The sequence below is a fragment of the Ambystoma mexicanum genome, chromosome 5p (assembly GCF_040938575.1).
Source record: "Ambystoma mexicanum isolate Mex_15411 chromosome 5p, UKY_AmexF1_1, whole genome shotgun sequence".
Classification (NCBI taxonomy): domain Eukaryota; kingdom Metazoa; phylum Chordata; class Amphibia; order Caudata; family Ambystomatidae; genus Ambystoma; species Ambystoma mexicanum.
In genome coordinates this window covers 1,151,889,848-1,151,910,910 of record NC_090930.1, presented here as the reverse complement: position 1 = coordinate 1,151,910,910, position 21,063 = coordinate 1,151,889,848, and the positions used below count along the sequence as shown (strand labels likewise).

General features: G+C 45.7%; 1 protein-coding gene across 5 annotated transcripts in view; it reads right to left on the bottom strand.

Annotated features, from left to right (window-relative positions):
- The window catches only part of KIAA0319 (KIAA0319 ortholog), an 806,237-nt gene that overhangs the window by 230,688 nt on the left and 554,486 nt on the right, over positions 1–21,063 (bottom strand). For all 5 annotated transcript variants that reach the window (XM_069613622.1, XM_069613623.1, XM_069613620.1 and 2 more), the window contains one exon: positions 18,158–18,281. In XM_069613622.1, the coding sequence (XP_069469723.1) occupies positions 18,158–18,281 (124 nt within the window). The remainder of the gene's footprint in view (positions 1–18,157; positions 18,282–21,063) is intronic.

The following is a 21,063-nucleotide window of genomic DNA, read 5'->3' as shown; positions in this document are numbered from 1 at the left end:
AGCAGAGAAAAGTGGGAGAATTGTAAAGACTGGAGGGGGTGTCTGAACTCCTGCTCTCTATATGGCAGAGTGAAAGCACAGGGCACCCCAGCCAAGATTCTCTATTCAGTAGTTATGGGTGAGCAATCAATGCTTTACCTCTCAGGACGTGATGCAGGCTGGTTCTTAAGTACAGTGTAGTCCCCAAGCACCCACAAAGGACACATACTATGTTAGTGAAAACAGTCTTTATATAAATGAGGTTCAAGTTATAAGGTTCAAGTTATGGACACAATCACAATAACACACTTTGTGTTCCGACAATTCTAAAATGGTAAAGATATACATTTTCTATGTGGTACCACTATTACTCTGATTCCATTAAAATGCATCAACTGTAGACAGTTCAAATAGCATACAAATAAATATAGTAAAAAGGTATCGGTTAAAACAACAGGCGGAATACTGGATCCCTTAACCTAGATACAGTTCTGTGTGGGGATCCCCCCACCTGGGCAACCTGCCACTCCGCCGATTTGTGACTCCCTGCACCACCAATGTACCAGCACATCTATGCTGCATACTAGTCACCATTGTCGTACCCCTGCTCATTGTGTTAGTTTAAGGACCATACTGGTGATTCTAGCCCGTTACCTACCAATCATCACTGCCTAAATAGTAACCACTGCCTAAATTTGTACTGCACCTTGCCTACGATTCTTTCTCCTGGCCAAAACCAGCAGCTGCGCTACATAGCGCAGCATCTAGCCTACTGCACCGTACCTAGTACTGCTCTTCTGCTACCGCAACCTCCCTGCATATCGGTAAAACCGGAACAGCATCTACCATTGCCCAGCACTGCACTTTGAATCCCAATCTCTCTTCATCTCCCCTTGATCAGACGCTTGCACGCTCACCATGGCTGCCTTAACGAGAGTAACGCTTACTATGGCAACCATTCTTCCTTTATTCCATGCCATAACACCCACCAAGTTTCTGCCTGCGTTGCAACCCAATGCTGCTCCACCAGATACTCCATACTTAGTCTCTTCCACCAATTCATATCCTCTCTCCCCAGCAGAATGGATCTCCCGCTTCACATCCCCACCAACACCTTTGATTCCATGTCCTCTACATTTGAGAATCGAAAGACTACGCTCTCGCTTCTGCCATAGCACCTTAACCCAAAAGGCATCCTTTACACATATCCCTGAGCCCCATATACCCCTTACCCCATCTCCTCCCCCCCAGTACCAACTGGACCACACAGTGACATTAGATCTACCGTGGTCCACAAATCTCCACAAGGAGCCTCAGCCGCAGCCAGCCTTGCCATTAAGGGAGCTCTTATTAACTCACGCTCACTAGTGGTGCACGCCCCTGACATCGCTGACCTGATCACTTCTAACCAGCTGGACTTTCTTGCTGTCACGGAAACTTGGCTACCCCCTGCGGCAGGCCCCTCCTCATCTCTTGCCATTCCTGATAACTACTCTATCACTCGTTCAGATAGAGGCACCGGGAAAAGTGGCGGAGTGGCATTCATAGCCAAATCCCACCTGAACTTTAGAGAATTGCCAAATACAGGACTTCCTACAGCAAAACTATCAGTCAAACTCTCTCTTTCTGACACCCGCCCCATCCTACTTCACTTCATATATCGACCCCCCAGGTGCCATATCTTCCTTTGAAGAAGTTATTACCCACATTCTAACCTTAAACTCCAAACCAGGTTTTCAAATCATTCTACTGGGCGACCTCAACCTAGGCCTTCACGACCCTAACGATGCTAGTGCATCTACCTTGAACACTCTCACACATTTAGGCTTCACCCAACGTATCAATGAACCCACTCATGCCAAAGGCAGAACTTTGGATTGGTTGGCTGATTCCAACTGTGACATCATGTGCCTGGACAGACCATTACTGTATCACCTACTCCATACCCAAAGGCACTCACCTGTACCGCTATCCCTGTCTAGGAACAAACGCAACATAACCTTAGAGAACTTGCTACCCCTTCTACAGACTATCACTAACCTTCCTCCCAACACCAACACAGACCCATCCTCCCTGGTTGACCTTTATAATGGCACCTTGGAACAAGCCCTAAACCATATTGCCCCACTAAAATTGAGAAAGGCCAAACCCGCTTCCCACATGAACAAATGGTTCTCGGCAGAACTAAAAGCACTATGCAACATCAAAAGAACTTACGAAGCCAGTTGGAGAAAAGCCCCTTCTTCCCCTAACAAGGAAAGAGTCTCCACAGCAGCGGCTACATACAAAACGGCCATTACCAATACGAAAAAGGAAATCTTCAATACTAGAATCCAGAACGCCAAATCAGGCACTAAAGAACTTTTCTCTGTTTTAAGAGATCTAGAGTCACCGGCGCTGCCTACTGATGACTGTATTAAGGACAAAGCCTGGTGTGTCAATATCCAGCAGGCCTTATCTGATAAAAAAAGCACTTTTGCAAGTGAAGATAGAGTCAAAAAAGGCTAGCCTCGCCCCTATTGCCCACACATGCAATGCGCCCAGTCCATACCTACCTTCTTGCCCTCCATTTCACTTATCCCCAAGTAACTGCGGAAGAAGTGGTAAACATAATTGCGAGCCTCAAACCATCTAAGTGCCAAGAAGACTCCTGCCCTGCGTCAGTTATCAAGGAAGGAGCTAAAGAACTGGCACCCTTCATCACAGCACTGATTAATTCCTCCTTTAAGAACTCTTCAGTTCCGAATAACCTCAAAGAAGCTTGGGTCATGCACCTACTCAAAAAACCCAACTTAGACCCCAACACACCGACCAACTACAGACCCATCATGACTGTCCCTTTTCTCCTGAAGATCTTTGATGGAGTGGCCTAGCTCCAAATCCAGCAACATTTGGAGGACAATAACCTCTTAGGCTTGTGACAGTCCGGCTTTAGACCCAGGCATGAGACGGAAAGAGCCCTCCTGGACCTAAAAATCCGAATGGATGAAGCTAAAGACAAAGGCAGTTTGGCCATCCTGCTCTTGGTGGGTTTATCCGCAGCTTTCGACTTGGTTGACCACCAAATCCTGAGCAAACACCTCTCCTCGGCTGCGGCATTCTTTCCGAATGCCACTTAATGGATCCAATCTTTCCTTTGTAACAGGACGACTAGAGTCTTTACACCGTTGGCTTCGGCAGGCCCGGTCCAAATCCAGTGCGGAGTCCCCCCGAGGGTCTTGTGTTTCACCTATGCTTTACAATATCTTTACTAAGCTCATTTTTGATCGTCTTGATGATATGGGCGTCACGTACACGAACTACATGGACGACACCCAGGTCCTCATTACCCTCACTGGATGCTATGAAAAAGATACTATAAAACATAACAAAATCTACTTAGAAATACAGGCCTGGATGGCTACTCACAGTCTCTGTCTAAACGATGACAAGACGGAACAGCTGGTCATCGGCACACAAGCCCGTCTAAACAAACTTGACCCCTGCTACCAATCTTTCACCTTTGACGGTAATATCTTTAAGGTCGCCGAAGAGCTCAAAACCCTTGGTGTCTACCTCAACTCCACACTTTTACTTAAAAAACAAAAACTCTACAGCCTCCAACACAGCCTACACTAATAAACTAATCAACGCATGCAAACCCTTTCTGTCCACCAAGAGGTGCCTCACCCTAGCTAGGGCACTAATCTTGTCCAAACTGGATTACTATAACACTCTATTTCTTGGTTCTACTAATCACAACTTGAACAGACTTCAAGTTCTACAGAACAATGCCCTTCGATGCATTCTAAACATACCACGTGCTAATCACATCTCGACCATTAGACAAGAGATACGCTACTGGTACATGACAGAATCAAATTACGCACCCTTGTCATCACTCACAAATGCCTGTCCTCAACAGCACCCCAATATCTAACTGACAAATTCTCCAGGCATAGTTCCACCAGACCCACCAGAGCTCCTTATTTACTCCGCCTTAACATACCTAATTTCAACCTGAAAACAGCTGGAGGTTCGAGCTTCCCGGTGCTAGCAGCTAAGTGCTGGAATTCGCTCCCCACAGACATCAGAGCTAATCCCTCCTTCTGGTCTTTTAGAGCCAAAGTGAAGGACCTACTCTTTTCCCAGCAACCTTAGCTCTCTACCTCTCAGAACTGCTTACTAGTAGCCAGACTAAGATATGTGTGACTGTTTAACTATTCTACTTGTACTATCTGGCTGCCTACTGCCATGACCATTCTGTAACTGGTCTAGTCAATGTCCCTGCGTTGCTCACATTTCAACATGATTGTAAATTTCTACATCTTGTGTACTGCATCTGTAACATATGGTCCATGTTCAAGCTCCCAGATACCTCAGGGTTAGGCTGTGCTATACAAATAATAAACGAAACTAAACTAAACCTGTAAATAAAGATATAAAACAAGCCCAGTCCAAATATCGTCTATCAGAGTCTTATTTCCTTCTATAAAGGTTCTACCAACCCCAATGTACCTGGAATAGTAGATTTCTTCGATGGGTTGTCAACAGATCCTTCTTGAGCGATCCCCTTTAAGACAGGAGTAACGGATCGTCAATAGTCCTCGAGGAAGGTGAACCTTGGCGTTGAGAGTCGTCGATGAGAAGGTTCCATGGCGTCGAGGCAGCAGCTTCGGTCCTGGCGGTGCTCGTCGACGATCAGTCGTGGATGTCCTGCGAGGACGAGGCATGTGGTGAACCTCAGCGTCAATAGTTGCTGCAAAGAGCCACTGAAGAACTTTGGCCCAGCAATGGCGTCAGGTCGTCAGCGTCTTTGTGGTCTTCGGGTGGCGGGAAACCCACCGGCGGATTCTCCTGCGCGCATCAGCGGCCTCGACTTTCACCGGCAAGACAAAGCGGTCGGCGATGCTGATGAGAGAGTCCTTGGATTCGAAAGTCTTAATCAATGGAGTGTTGCGGCTCCGGTAATCGGCGGCACGGCATCAAGCTGTCCCCGCTTCTGGCAACACAGCTTCGACGGGCCTCCAGCAGTTACGGCGGTCCTCTGAACCTTGGTCAACGACGGTGGACGTAATGTCCGGGTGCTTTTTACTTTGGATTCCTTAGCGGTCCCTGTCTCCATTCAACAGTCTTTCGAGGGCTGGCTTCCAGGGCGCTTCGGGGAAGGTTTAGCGGTCTGCAAGATGTTCCCTCATAGCTCGGGAAGAGGTCTCCTAGTCAGGACCTCTCTCAGATCAGTCCTCGACAAACTTGACAGCTTTTGGATTGGGTCAAAGCAAATGCAGCAGCAAGTCTTCTTCTTCCAGATGGGCTTCAAAAATAAGCATCAAGTATCAACTTCAGCTTCTGACCGATTTCTAGCAGCGAGAGGCCCCAGGATATACTGTTCTGTCTCTCATTCACTCTGCTAGTTCACACTCCGGCAATCAAATGCTCAGAAGGGCATTCAGGCAGTCAGGCAGCCAATCAGGCTCACAGTGCATTCAGGCCTTTCTCCTCCCTCTCAGACACTCACAACAAGGAATGTCTATTGAGATAAGTATCCAGCCATTCAGCACTCCACACTGCATGCATACCAGTTTCGGGCAGGGCTGTCTCAGTCATTGTATTACATACCAGAAACCAGACACCGATAACATGAAGTGCATATTGGTCATACACTCCATTCACCCAGATCCCACCCCAAGGGTGTACCCACAACATACAGTCATTGGGAAGGCTCCAGCCAGTCTGGCCTGGACTTCACCACAATACCATATATGGAACTTCTACCCAACAGCCAGCCGGGGAAGGGACAGAGTCAGGGCTTCCCAGGACTTTGGGAAAAACAAGGTAACAGGCCACAGGGGCCACCTTGTCTCCTATCAGGAATCAACTGATTCCAATGGCAGGGCCTGGGTATCCCAAAATGGAGGATACTCTGAGCACCTGTCAAATTCAGCATGGAGCTGCCACCAGCCCATACCCTGCTCTGTGGGCCACACACAAGTGCCCATAAACATACACTAGGAGTGCAGGGTTGTACCCCCACCCATGAGTGCCATAAGGGTATCCCAAGAGTCTTTACATCAAATCAAAAAGAGGAAGAGCTGCACTGCCAGGAGACCCACAAGGACTCCTGTGCAGAAAACAATACAGAATACACATGAAAAAGCACTACAGAACAAGGACAGGGATGCCCTGTCCCTCCAATGCATTTTCAGCATCACAAGAATCGAAGGGGGAACAGTTTTGTGAAAAAGGGAGGAACAGGGGGATAGAGGAGGAGATAGTAAAGGAGAGAAGGAAGTGGTCCGAAGAAGGAAAGGGGGTAGATACAAGCGGAGAGGTAGGAGGGATTGATGAGAAAATGAAGTCTAGACAGGAGTCAGAAATATGAGCTGGAGAAGAGTTAAACTGAAAGAGATTAAAAGACTCAAGTAATGGAAGAAACTATGAGGAAGCATGGGCAGCGTCAAGATGACAGGCAAAGTCACTGAGAAGAACGAAAGATGAGGGAATGGGAAGAAGAAATGAAAGGAGAGCATCTAGGTCATCGCAGAAGGAGATCAGGGGGTTGATAGATGACAAGAAAGGGAAAAGGGTGTGGTTTAGAAAACAATACAAAATGGTATTCAAAAGAGGTAAATGATGGGGCAGGAAGAGGGAGAGGAGCCACATAATATGAGGGATGGAAAAAGATACCAGTCCCACCACGCCTGCCAGTAAGGTCAGGGGAATGGGAAAGGTTATATAGAGAAGTTGTTAGAAAAGCATCAGTAACCGTACCACCGGGAGGAATCAAAGTTTCTGTAATGCAATGGAAAACAAAACCAAAAATGAAAAAGTATCAACTTGTTGCAAATACAACAGGCATGTCATTTCATCGACAGACATTATTACAACAGGTGTTTTCACGAAAGAATTTCACTGAAAATGGTCATCAAAATGTTTTAAAATATATTTTTGGGGGGTCCCCCCCAACAACCACCTCCCCCACCTATTTTTAACTATTTTTAACTATTCCTGACCCCTATCCCCAAATTTCAATTACTTTTTTCAGCAAAGTGTTTTTGTAAAAACACCCGCAGAAAAAACGACTGTCGATGAAACGACGTTGTACCCTTTGAGCAGACTAATGGAAATAGAGGGAGGAGGACCAGAAGGCGGCACAGAAAAAGACAGCAGGACAGGTGGTAGATTAGTACCATTACAATGAAATTGATGCTCGCCAATGTCTGCTCAGCAATCAACCATGCAGCTGACTTCGCCGACCTCATCATCACACATCTTGGATGCCATCTTCATTACTGCGACCTGAAAGGCATCCACCTCCACCCATATCCTAGATGTCCTCACCCCCAACGGCTACAGAATTCTTCAAGGCTGTCCAAACAAGATTGTCTGAGGTTTCACCATCATTCACAAGGCATCATGGCCATGCACCCAACTGGACCCACCATTGGCTCTTCCAAAAACCTATCTTGCCACTACCCGCTCTCCCCAACGGTCATCTCCTCTACAGACCACCCAAACCCAACACCTCCTTTATCAAAGGCTCCATGGACTTGGTCACCATCATGTCTCTCATGCATGCCAACAACAACTTCCTCTGTGACTGCAACATCCCTGGCAACCCAGCTACCAAATCAATTAAGAAATATCTCCACTGCCCACTCGACACACTGAACCTCACACAGCACACAAAAGAACCAACTCACAGGAAATGTAATATCCCCAACCTCATCATCACCACCACACGGCCCATCCTTCATCACAGCTCTGCTATTCCGCTCTACTGGTTGGACTACTTCGCAATCCCCTTTGAGATTAGTCACACCACACCTCTCAAGCAAACTTCAGATCCTTTAAGAACTTACCAGTGGAGGCTCTCACAGAAGTCCTCACCAAACTCCACCTCACATGTGCTGATGTACCTCTGACGAACCAGGACTGCAACTCGCTTCTCAAAGAACTCAACTAAAGCCTCACAAATAACTTCAATCACCATGCCCCAGTGAAATGGTGCCCCCTCAAGCCTAAACCTTCAGCATCCTGGTATATTCAACAACTCAACCATCAACAAACAAAATGAAATTGGTGAAAATCCTGCATTGCATCTGGCCCTGCTCAAGGAACTCTGTGCTATACGCAGGCGACTGATCAATACTGCCGATGCCAACTGCTACCAAAACACCAGAGCCAAGATCAACAATGAAAGCAGAGCTCTCTTCAAAGCCAATAACAATTGCGTTGACCCACTACCTGACCCACACATAGAACACTCCAGCAAAAAATTCACAGCGATCAACTCTTTCTTCATCAACAAGGTCAACATGATCCTTCAACCCTTAGACACCAACACCACAAGTGACAGCACACTACACATCCCATCTCGCAAAACCACAACTACCTGGGCAACTTTCAAGACACTACATCTGGTAGACCTCACTGCCACCTTAGCATCCCGCAAGGACACAGAATATGCAGATGACATCCTCCCTGACCCTTCCGACTAAAGCACTCCTCCCTTACCTGACAATCATCATCATCTCCCTAACTCAAGGCACCTTTGTCACGAAGATCGGACAAATCCTCCCGCTTCTTAAGAAACCAACACTGGAGTGTGACGATCTCAGCAACTACAAACCCAATACCCATCTTCCCTTTCCAGGCAAGATCCTTGGAAAGTAGTAGCAACACAACTCCTCCAACACATCAAAGCCAATAACCTGGGCATCACGGATCAGGCCCTGGAGTGGCTGACTCCTTCCTCTTGGACCGCCCCTCCCAGGTCCAACTTGGTCCCTTTCTCTCTGCCAACTCTCTCTCTATCTGTGGGGTTCTCCAGGGCTCTATCCTCCCATCCTGGTTTTTCAACCTCTACTTGGCCCCTTTGGCCCACCTGATCTCTACCTTCTCCTCTAACTTTCCATGTTATGCAGAGGACACTCAACTTTCCTTCAGGCTCCCCTCAGCCTCCTCTCCCCTCTCGCTCATTCCTGACTGTCTATCCGCGGTCCAAGATTGGTGCGCCTCCAATGATCTCTGCCTTAATGCCAGTAAAATGGAGATCCTTCTCATTGGGACCCTTGCCCTTCCTTTCACTCTCTCACTCTGGCCTTGGGTCTCTTCCTTCGCCTTCCTGCGAGGCAAAAACCTTGGTGTCATCTTTGACTCCACTCTCTCTTTCTCTCCTCACATCTCGGACGTTGCCAAGAAGTCCCACTACCAGTGCACCTCCTCAAAGGGACTCTTCCCTTTCTCACTTTCCCCCAGAAGCTCACTGTCTCCAGAGCCCTGGATCTCTCTAGGGTGGACTACTGCAACAGTCTCTTTCTCGATCTGTCTTCCCCTACTTTCTGCCCTCTGCAACTCATCCAGAACAGGAGTGCAAGACTTATCCTTGGCCTCAAGCCCAGGGGCCTTATCTCTCCAGCCCTGAAATCGCTCCACTTGCTCTGGGTGGCTGCAAGGATCAAGTTCAGGACCATTTGCATTGTCCACAAAGCTTTCTGGGGTAGGGGCCCGCAAAACATCCAACACTTCTGTCCAAAATATCTTCTTTCTCGAACCCTTTGCTCAGCTACCTCCAACTCTCTAAGGTTTAGATGCTTCTCCAGGCAGAGAGTGGGGTGTAGATCTCTTTCCTCTGCAGGTGCCTCCCTCTGGAATGGCTTCCCTGCCCCTCTCAAACTTGAGCCGGACCACCAGAAGTTCCATAAACAGCTCAAAACGTTCCTCTTCTCCTCTGCTTTCTCTCTCTCCCTCCCCTGCGGACCTACCTGTTTTTCCCCTCCCCTCTCCCTTGCACTTCCGCCTCCCTTTCCCCTCACACTTCTCATTGCACAATTTAAATGACACAAGGTCTAGAAAAATTGTTTGTCTTGTCCTCCCCTGTCTTCCCTCCCTTGTCTTGGTGCACCTGGATACACTTGTGTACAGGCGCATAGTAAATGACATATCCTATTATATCATAACCTCCTGCAGTCCTACCAATCTGGCTTCTGACCCAGATGTTGCACAGAAACGGCTACTATCACGGTGATCGACTATGCCTTTAAAATCCTCAATGATGGCCATCCTTGCTTCCTAGTTACCCTTGACCTCTCTGCAGCATTTGACACAGTAGACCACCAGACACTTACTGACTATCTACATCACTGCATCGGGATCAGAAAGATCGTCCTCAGCTGGTTCAGATCCTATGTTGCGAACTGCCACCAGTCCCTACAAATGGATTCTTCCAGATCAATAAATCTCTACCCATCGCCTTTGGAGTCCTGCAAGGATCCATCCTGTCCCCTGTGATCTTCAATCTTGACAAGGAACCGCTTGGAACTCTCCTCTCTCCACACAACACCCAGATTCACCAATATGCAGCTCTACCTCAAGATATCCTCCATTGAAGACATGCACAGGCCTCACATTGATCCAGTCCTGGTTGTCCAGTGTTTACCTGAAGATCAACCCCTCCAAGACTGAATTTCTACTGCTGACCAACAACAATGAACACCCTTACATCCAGACCTTGCTGTCTGCAATGAACCCTGAGGGATTCACACCACAGCTGGCCCCCTGAGCTAAGTCCCTTGGGTTCAAAATTGACAGACAACTCATGTTCAAACAGCACATAGCTAGGAAGACACAAACGGCATGGTACCAACTCTCTCTCCTGGGGACAATCAAGCCCTTCATCCCAGAAAACAACTTCAGATCCACTGTCCAATGCATCATCCTCTCCCATCTGGATGGTAAGGTGACAATGCCCTTTTGGAAGGCCTTGCGGTGACTGCCCTGGCACCCCTGAAATGTGTCCTGCATGCTGCAGCAAGACTCATTAAAGGACTCTGCAAATTCGACTACATCACCCCGACCCTCATCGAACTGCACTGGCTCCCATTGCGAGCATGTATTATCTTCAAATCATGTTGCATCATCTACAAGGCTGTCATCCTGAGGTCTCTAGGCTACCTCAATGAGAAACACAGCATCTCCCGAGGAATGCGATCTGCCAGAAGTAAGGAAATGTGCAGACTTGAATTACAACAGTGCAGGAAGGAAATAACTAGACATCAGGCCTTCTCTGTCTACGCTCCAAGACTATGGAAACTCCTCCCCATCAACATCAGACTTGTGCCATAACTTTTACAGTTCAGGAAAGAGCTCAAGACCTTCCACTTCAAGGAATGGCTCCTCCTTATAACCTAGGTCCACACACCCTGCACTCACCACACTACCTGAAACTCTAATCTGCTGCCCACTATCTTCCCCCCCTGCTGCCAATTGCCCATCCTCCCCTGTTAGTTCCCTGCTTCTTTTTTTCTCTGCTTCCCTCGCTGTGTACTTCCCCCTATGATTGTAAAGCAACCTGTTGCTTCCTGAAGCTAGGTTCACGCTCAATAAATACCCTAATAACAATAATCATTTTTTAAAAAGCAGGATTGCGAAAATGAGGAGGGAAATAAATGCTTTGCATTGTTTGACGACCTGTGTGTCTGAATGGCAGAATACATAATAAAGGAAAAAGACAAGTAGGTGAAAGCAATATGAAGCAAACATGGACTGGTCAGGGGTGTGAAAAAAAGACGCTCAGCGGGGCAGATTACCTTAGTGAGAAAAGGTACGTAACAATTAGAGAAAAGGAGAAACCAAAAGCAACCAAAAGACCTCATGATTTTACAGTGTATATGACCGCGTTGCAGTCCGCAAACAGTTGCAAACAGGAGTAAACAGGATGAAGACAGACTTTGGGAAATATGTCTGGGGCTCGGACGCCCACATAAGTTGTAAAATGTAGAGGACAGCTATGTCACTTGAGGATCACGTGAAGATGATACATGGCCAGTGGGAGGGGCAACGCCGGGGCCCGCTGCAGAATGAAATTGGCAGTTTACCGGGTGGGTGGGGGGGCGGAGGGGGTTTCGGGTCAGGCAGTAAGAGCCCACCAGCGCGTGGGGAAGCAAAAGAGACAGCCAGCAGGGAAGGTGCTCAGAAGGTCAGGTTACAGTGCCTACAGTTGCTTGGTATTGACTGGTGCTCCGATAGCAGTCAAGCTGGAGAGGATGTTTGAAAATGTACAGAATGGCATATAAAAAGGAAACCGCCAATAACAGTGGCTAGCTTTCCTAAAGGAAAAAACCTAAACGGTCTTAATTTATGGGGAGGACATGTGTAGTGAATAAGAATAGAAAACATAAAAACAGCTTTTCAGTTACCTTTTCTCTCCCCTGGATTTTTTTCTAATCAAGACCACTACTCTTCTATTTCTCCAATCTGTGTTAATGAATATAGTATTCATGCATATGCCCCACAGCATTTATTTAGGAATCACTGTTTGTCGTTGCCATCGCCAATGTTGTGCAACAATCAATTTCTCTGAATGCCTTCTCAAACTTACACCCCCAGATATTAGCATGATTATTCCAGCAGATTCACATTTGCATTTTGCATACTCCTTGTTGATTTGTGCATTTTTATATGCACATTTGAATACTTGTGGGCCTTCTTAAAGAGTGATTTATTATTCGAAAGTGGCACGATACATTGGAATTCACTCTTTCCAATAGACAGTAAAAGTCCTTGCTCTACACGGTTACGTCTCTACTGGTGAACCCAAACTAGTTCCGAATTTGCAACAAAAGACTGCAAATAGCAGAATTAGTGATGAACACAAAACTGTTTAGGAAACAGAAGCAAGAGAAGAGAGCATTTCCGGAGGGTGTAAAAGAGAAGGGGGACGAATGGATGATCGTAATGTGTTCCGCTGGTGAGTCCTAAGATGGATGAGTAAGAATGCGAGGGAGCACATGGTGGCTGGTAAGAGAAAAAAAACCTTTGGGAGATGTAACATACAGCGAGGAAAAGATCCAAGTGAAATGCCTAAAAGAAGAATACATTTTGGGAGAAATGGGAAGGAAGGTTAAAGAAGAGACAGGAGGATATGAGAGATGTGGGCAGGACCCGAAAAGGAGATACAATGAGCCATTAAAGACAGACTAGCAACGCCGGAGCATGGGACGGTACTCCAGTAATGAGGGAATTCAGTAATCATATAGAGAGAAGATGACAGTGATGATTAGCAGTTTAATCATGTGAAATTGCTGAATCTTCTAGTATTGCTGACATGAGGTGAGAGATATGGTGCGTAAAATATAGAATGCAGTTAATGAGAATTCCAAAGTTATGCGCAGGCTCGGACAGAGTTTGCATTTTTGTAACACTTTCGGCTGACTGGGTCTTTTCGTGAAAAAGATAGAATTACACTTGCATTCAAAATGTACTCAATTTCCAAAAATACACCAATCATAAAAATAAAATAAACCATATACATCTTTCGCTTTTTACTAAGGAATCGGTGGAGACTCGGACAAAGATAGTATGCAAGGAGGGGGTGGGAGGCGTGAAGAATGACAGGAGACTGAGAGGGAAGCAGAGAGGAAGAAAATGATCTACTATTACATAAACGTCTAAAGAGTTATGTGGGTCATTGTATTCCAAGCATGGGATATGGGGGAGAGCCTTTGAGGCTTCAGGTTTTGAGATCAGGTTTATGAACACATATACGATTGAAAATAACTCTAAAAAGATTCTGAAGGATCACTATAGATCAATCAAAATTGGGGAAAGACACGAGAGAGAAGCAGACATCTTTATGCAAGGGCAAAAGGGGCACTTGCCCAGGGCCCCAACTTGGAGGGGGGCCCCACAAGTCTGCATGATCTTTTGAAGACAGTTTCCATTGTTGACCAAACATAAATGGCACATGTTGGGATATTGGCATGCTGCTGAGGCTAAACCTATTGCCTGTCTGTTGGTGACAATACATTTTGCTCTGATTAATTCATCCTCTCATGCTTTCTGTGCTCACTGTAGTGTACATAGTTTGTGTGTTCACTATAGCACACCTCCTGTAGCATTCTCAACTTTCTGCGGGGACCCTATTGATCATGTGCAACAGCCAAAGTTGAAATGCATATTGATACATTTGAGAGATGCAATGGTTCAGGAGATAGCTCAGTGTGTTAAGCACTCATTGCAGAGATTTGTGTTCCAGAAAGGACTCAGCCTTTCCTATGTCTAAAGTTGATAAACCTGCATGGATATGTACTAGGCTTTGTAGTACACCAGGTTCTATTATCAGCAATGTACCTGCACCAGACAGCGGTTGCTATCAAAACGAAAAGCATCAGTATGATGAATGTCTGGACTAGAAATCAGAAATTGCTTTCTTCAGAGGAGTCATTGTAAAACCTAGGCAGCCACCCCTAATGATGAGTATAAAGTGTCTGGAGAGGTGATTAGGTAACCATATTCAAGACTGTGAAACCAAAGCGTTCATTCTCGTGGGCTGGTTTGTTTAGCAGATGATACAGTCATTCTGGACAACTCATTTTAATCACCCATATTGTGGACTGCTAATGTTGTCCTTGAAATGCTACTTCTTTATCATTCTGATTACAGCATTTATGAAGGGGGTAATGGAACTGAAAGGGAGTACCTATGCTTATTTTGTGAGGCAGCATATAAAGCTATGAGTGGTGATCGTGAGGAGGGCGTGACTAGATATTCAGATCCCTTAATTCCTTTGGTTTGATGGAGGAGGCCCCACAGGTGTCTGTGCCCTGGGACCCAAAAGTGCTTAAGATGGCCCTGGAGAAGTTGTGAAATCCTCTACCAAATTATTCTTTCCAAGACAGACCCGTCATTGCAGAAGCATATTGGTACTGGGTTTAAAATCTGTATTAAAGTACTCTGCTTACAAAGTTTGATTCAATATACTCCTTCTTTTTAAGGCAAAAAAAGAGAACAGCAATTCATAATTTTGCTCATCTACACCTGAAACCTTAGGGCACATTACCCTATTTTTTCCTAATAAACATAAAACTCAGAACCATATTTATTTATTGGACACTTGTAAGGTGCTTATACAGCAAGAATTGTTTCAAAGCGCCCACAAGGCAAAAGGGAAGGGGGACAAGGGAAACAATACAAGACAATGGAATAGAAAATAACAATGGAAAACGAATGACAACAGCGGTCCTACTAGGCCTTTTGACATTCGGGGCATGCCAGTGCAGAAAGAGAGGGGGGAACAGGGGCAAGTGCTGGAGGGTCCCGCAGGGGGGGAACTGCCAGAGATACAGTTGCAATGCAACAGGTAAGTGTGAGGCAGTTTCCAACCTGGTAAGAGTCATCTGCCAGTACAATAAGTGCGGACCTGAGAAACACCACAGGTTAGAGTGGGTCCGAAGGCAAGTGCGGGGAGGGCGGAAGCTGTAGGTGACTGGGCAGAAGGCCAGGACCCAGTAGGACTCCTAAGGGCCCAGGACACCAATCTCAACGACTGCGGGGATAGCACGGGAGGGAAAGAGGGAAGGAGGAGGAGAAGAGGAAAGTCTTGAGATGCTGGTGGAACGTGAGGAGATCCAGCTTAAGACGTAAAGAGGGAGGCTGATCCAGAGGAGGGAGCCAGCCAAGGAAAGAGAACAGCAGCCAGCTCTTTGCTTAGAGAAGCGCTTGACAAACAGAGAGTTGGAGCCAGAGGATCGGAGGGATCTGGAAGGAGAGTATTTGGTGAGTGAGTTGTAGATAGCGAAGTCCCCGGACCCAGACAGTCTTCTAGATAATGCAGATTTAAATTTGATCCTCGCAGCAACAGGGAGGCAGTGGGGAGATTTCAGGGCTGGAGCGATATGATCCCTGGGCTTGAGGCCAAGGATAAGACTTGCAGCCCTATTCTGGATTATTTGGAGGGGACCGAGAGAAGAGGAAGGTAGATTAAGAAAGAGGCTGTTGCAAAAGTCCAGCCTTGAGAGTACCACAGCTCTGGAGACATTGAGCTTCTGTGGAAAGGTGAGGAAAGGGCGCATGCCTCTGAGGAGGTGAAGTTGGAAATAGGCCTTCTTGGCAAGGTCCAAGATGTGAGGAATAAAAGAGACAGAGGAGCCGAAGAAGACTCCAAGGTTTCTGGCTTCAGAGGAAGGAGAGGGGGGAAAGCCCCTAGAGGTTGGCCACAGTGAAGGGAGGAAAGAGGGAACAGGAGCCCAATAGGAAGGATCTCAGTCTTGCTGGCATTGAGACAGAGATCATTAGAGGTGTACCAAGACTAGATAGTGGAAAGGCAATCAGGAACGACAGAGGAAGTAGGAAGAGAGGCAGTAGGGAGTTTGAAGAAGAGTTGGGTGTCATCTGCATAACAATGGACGTGTGGGAGATGGTGAATAGGTGAGCAAGAGGGGTGAGATAGATGTTAAAGAGCCAAGGCGAGAGGATAGAGCTCTGGGCAACACCACAAGTGGAGATAGAGGTGGGGGAGGAGAAGGAACCCAGGATCACCTGGGAACTACGGTCAGTGAGGAAGGAGGTCAACCAGGCCAGTGCCCAGCCCGAGATACAAAGGGTATCATGGAGCCGCTTTAAGAGGATGGAGTGGTTGACTGTGCCAGAGTAGAGATCGACTGGAATGAGAATAGCACGTGAGTTAGAATCAAGGGTTGTAAGCAATTCTAAATGGGTGCTCAGGAGAGCAGTTTCTGTGCCTCTGGATGCTACGGAATCCAGGCTGATGGAGCAACCAAGGAGCTCAGTATGCTGGGTCAATTGGGGGAAGACCAAATTCTCCAGGAGTTTCCCAAGGAAGGAAGTAATAGAGATGGGACATTAGTTAGCCATACACCATGGGTTGGAAAAAGGCTTTTTCAGGAGGGGGTGCACACGGGAGTGCTTGAGTGAAGAGGGGGAAGACCCAGAGCAAGAGAGTGGATGCAGAAATCAGTGAGTGCTGGGGCAAGGGAACAGATGTTGTCCTTCAAACTAGCATGAATGTATTTGATGTTGTTGAGTGGTCCTTTTACTTGTAAAACCATGGAATGCTTTCTTTGGGAAGCATTTATACAAGAACTTGATTTGTGAAGGGAAATGCTAATTCTATGATGTTACTTTGATCCTAAATACACAAAAGTAGTGTTATCCTAATCTGAGATGAGACAATGTAAAGCTTCTACTCTATCTTACTCTGTGGTCTCCTAAATGTTGATACTGAAAGCAAGATATGATTTGATTTGATGTAGAGTATATTTTATATCACTACCACTTTTTAGGGATGACTTGATGGTTAGTCCATTTAGTGTGTTGTTATTCTATACGAAAATTATTAAATCGAAATCAGTTTTTATCAACTGCTTTTATAAAAAGTGAATTTCCAAAATAAAGCTGGTTTACTCATGCACACATGTCAATTTTATTTGGCCAAATGTGAAGGAAGTGTGCTTTCATTGAAATGTTGAGAGACAGAGAGGTTTTGGTGAAGAGCTTGTTAGAAAGAGCAAAGAGAGAATAATGTTGGGAAGAGGTTTCAAAAAGTGAAAAAAAGATGGAAGTGGGTGGCGCTGTTTGATGAATAGAGACCTCATCACGCACATCAAGGAAGTATAGTCAGAAAGATAGGAAAGCTTCCATAATAGGACAGAATAAAAGATACTGAAAGCATTCAAAGATTCATGCAGAATAGGGTGATCAAATGTGTCAAAATGAGCAAGAAAAATAGTGAAAGATTAATGTTTAGAACAATCAGACGAGTAGTAGCAGAAGGGGTCTAACTTTGTTTCAACTGAGGTGTAATGGTTCAGCAGCAGGCCAGCAGCTGACCTTCATGCGGAAAGTGTGACATGGTCACATTATCCAACTGAAAATTAGGAGCTAAATTGAATGGTGGCACAACTCAAGTGTTCAGACAGTAGTAAGACCACCTGACACAGGACATGACCCAGGATGACCCCAGACGTTTAACATGACCTTCCCAGTCAGGATGTGCTTTTAAGAACCGTCCTCAACCTTCCTGGAACTCCTTCACTATCTCATACACCTAGTGCTATCGCTGGCAAACACTAACAATAAAGATATAACAAGCCTGTGTAGTTCCTCTTTTACCTTCTATGCCATCTGGGCCCTACCCTACATACGACAACCCCCATTCAGGTAAGGTGACCACACAAAGTGAGAGCATGAAGGCCGGCTGTTGGTCTATTCTGCCAACCCACAGTTACAAGACAATTGGTCAATTTCTACTGATTGTTATATTAGATATGATTGACTGAATGAGCACTACATTTTTCATTTAAACGTCAGCAATAATGCAAAATATTAGACTTACAATACATTTCATGATGTGATCAAGTGACGGTTACTAAACAATACACACATTGGTTGTACCTACCAGGCTGGACAATGACTGTTACTTGAGCTCTCGACTGCTGTCTCTCTGAGTCAGTGACAGTAAGCAGGAACGTGTAATCACCTTCCTGCATTGAAGCCAGCTGCAGGTATGGTGACCGTACTCCCTATGCACAAAACCAAAAACACACATACACGTAAGGACGTTTTTTGTGAAGCCATATAGGTCTCTAAACATTATCATTTAATGTGGTATTCTGTTTAGATATTGTTTATACCATAGTCAATTTACGATTAAACAGACTATATCGGCAGGAAAGCCAGCTGTGAACCAAGACTAGGCTTTAAGCTTTTCATTGAGTCCCATTCCACACATCCAGTGGTGTAGCCAGGAAACTATGGCTACATGGGGCCTGGACCATGTGCACTTGGGCCTAAAGCAGAGGTCACGGTGTGCTGTAACCTACCAGAATGGGTGGTTGGGACCTGGGGAAAAGAGGGTTGGCAATGTCCCTCAGTCCACACCCTGTCGAAGCCTCTTCTCTCATCCATGCTAACCTCTGGAAAATAATGTGAGAGGTGTTGAGGAAGAAGGGCCCAAATCTTTTTGTGACCATATTTTATGTCCTGGCGTCTTATATTGTTTTGTCTAAAGAAAATGTTCTCTCTCTCTGGTTAATTAGTTGCAACCACGAGGTTATGGTCCTTATGGCAAGCAGCAGTTTCACAAACTGGCAGGCATTTTGGGACTAATTGTGAGCTGTTTGGGACTGCCTCACTATTAGAGAGCTGAATGAAGAGAGTCGGTGCAGTGGTAAGATATTTGGCACTAGTCTGAGAAACACAGACAGAAAGTGGGGAATACTAGTTGGAGGCCCAGTGGGAATGGCGGCTATGGCAGCGGTGCTGGCAGTCTGATGGCTAAAGGCAGACAGTGGTCAGGGTAATGGGGTAGGATAGATTGAAGGAAGTGGGCAGAGGGAAACCAATGCTGCAGTTCATTGCATCTAAACTGCAGCCGAAGTTTGGCTCAGGACACCATTTTAGAACATGAAAGTCTTATAGGCAGATTCACAAAGAAGTTACACTGAGTACTTCTAAATTACCCCTGACCTATCTCTACAGCGGGTTTTGCTATTCACAAAAGAAGCTACAATGAGTAAATCTGACTAACAACAAAGTCAGGTGCATCTCAGTTTACACATAGTAACTTCTTTTGTGAGTAGCAAGGTCCTCTGCATGGGTAAATGAAGGGTAAGCAAGAGTTACACGCTTTAGCCTCTTCGTGAATTGCCCACTTAGCGTGCAAAATTGGTAAAGTGAATGTATACATGGCTATAATATCCGCCAAGAGAAGCAAAATACATCCCTTCCACGAAAGCATGGAAAATATGTTTCATCTTTATCTTTAGAATAACGATCACTTCTCCACCTCGGTCAAAAACAACTGCTGGTTTATGTTTATAGCCATCTTTAAATTTTAAGGCACATGATTAGTTATGTAAACGGGTTTCCATGTAGAGCATAACATTTATTTCATAAGAGAACATAGAACAGCTGCCATTTTTGTAGCTACATTTAGAATCAAAATGCTACTCAAACTCGATCCAGATATGTTAATTGCTTATGTAACATTTTTGGCAGACTACGTGCAGGCTTGCTAAACGGGAATCATTCTGGATGTATGCAGTGGAATCATTCTGGATGTATTCAGTGTTTGGCATCTGTGATTCTATCACAATTAAGTTATTAAAACAAGCTATAATATATTACAATGCAAAGTTGATACATAGAGTTGATCTAGCCAATCAGAACTAGTCAAACAGAACAAAGGCCGCTCTTCATCCTGCTGATTAGCACACTGGGCAGGGTGCAACTATACTGTTCTTTTTCTGGCACAGGAAGGCTCAGCCATCAGAGAGCACAGTTACTTGTGTTAGCAGAGTTCACATTCCCACGACAAGCATATTCATAGCAAGCATGTTCAAATCAGGACATTAGAGAAAAGGCCTATGCCCGGAGGCATAGCCAGGATTGTCTAACAAATGGGACATGAAGTTAATGCAGTAGGGCCCACTGCAGTGACATTAGCATCTGTACAATACCCACACGGCACTGCTGAGTGGACATTTACAGATGTTGGGTGAGCATTGCACGCTCAGACCCTGTCTATGTCTCTGCCTGTTCCTTTAAGAGCTGTATGGCGTTCACAATGCACTGCATCCCTTCTTTTAAGAATCAGTCCCACATTCAGGCATTCATTCCAGCTGTGGTCCACAATGCCATGCATATTCAAAATGTCATCACTGACCATGAGCACACACTCTTGGCACTGACTGAAACATGGCTTAGTGACCATCCTCTTGCTCACCCATACCAATAAAGATGTGTGGCACTGCTTTACCACACATCTACACCTGTTTTTGAACTGTTCGTCCCCCAGTAACGAAATGAAATGAATTCCAGTTACTCAACGTCAAACATCACCGTCAAACTATCTTTACCTGCCTTAAAGGGTGAACCCTCACCAACTGTCACACTCAAAAAGCCTGATCCTTAGAAACACTTATCTCTCCTTTAGCTCTGAACCATAACCCCCTGTTAGTAATGGGAGATGTTAACATTCACTTTGACTCACATGATAATCTTCTAATCCAACCTGTTTTCTCATTATGTGACATACCTGGACTCCTCCCCTTTATTTAAAGCCTAGCCCACTCCAGAGGACATATCCTACATCTTGTACCTGCCAGACATACAACCAACATGCAGACTCTCTTATGGACGTGGTTTTATCTTTTACTGCTTTCTGACACTCACAACCCTTACTAATGTCCTACCTCTCCTGGTTTCTCAGCTCCACTAAAATATTTCAATATTTCCAGGAAGCGTATTATAGCGCTTAGCCCGCCTCAAAACCCTTTCCTTTACATCAGGCCTGCAGTATCT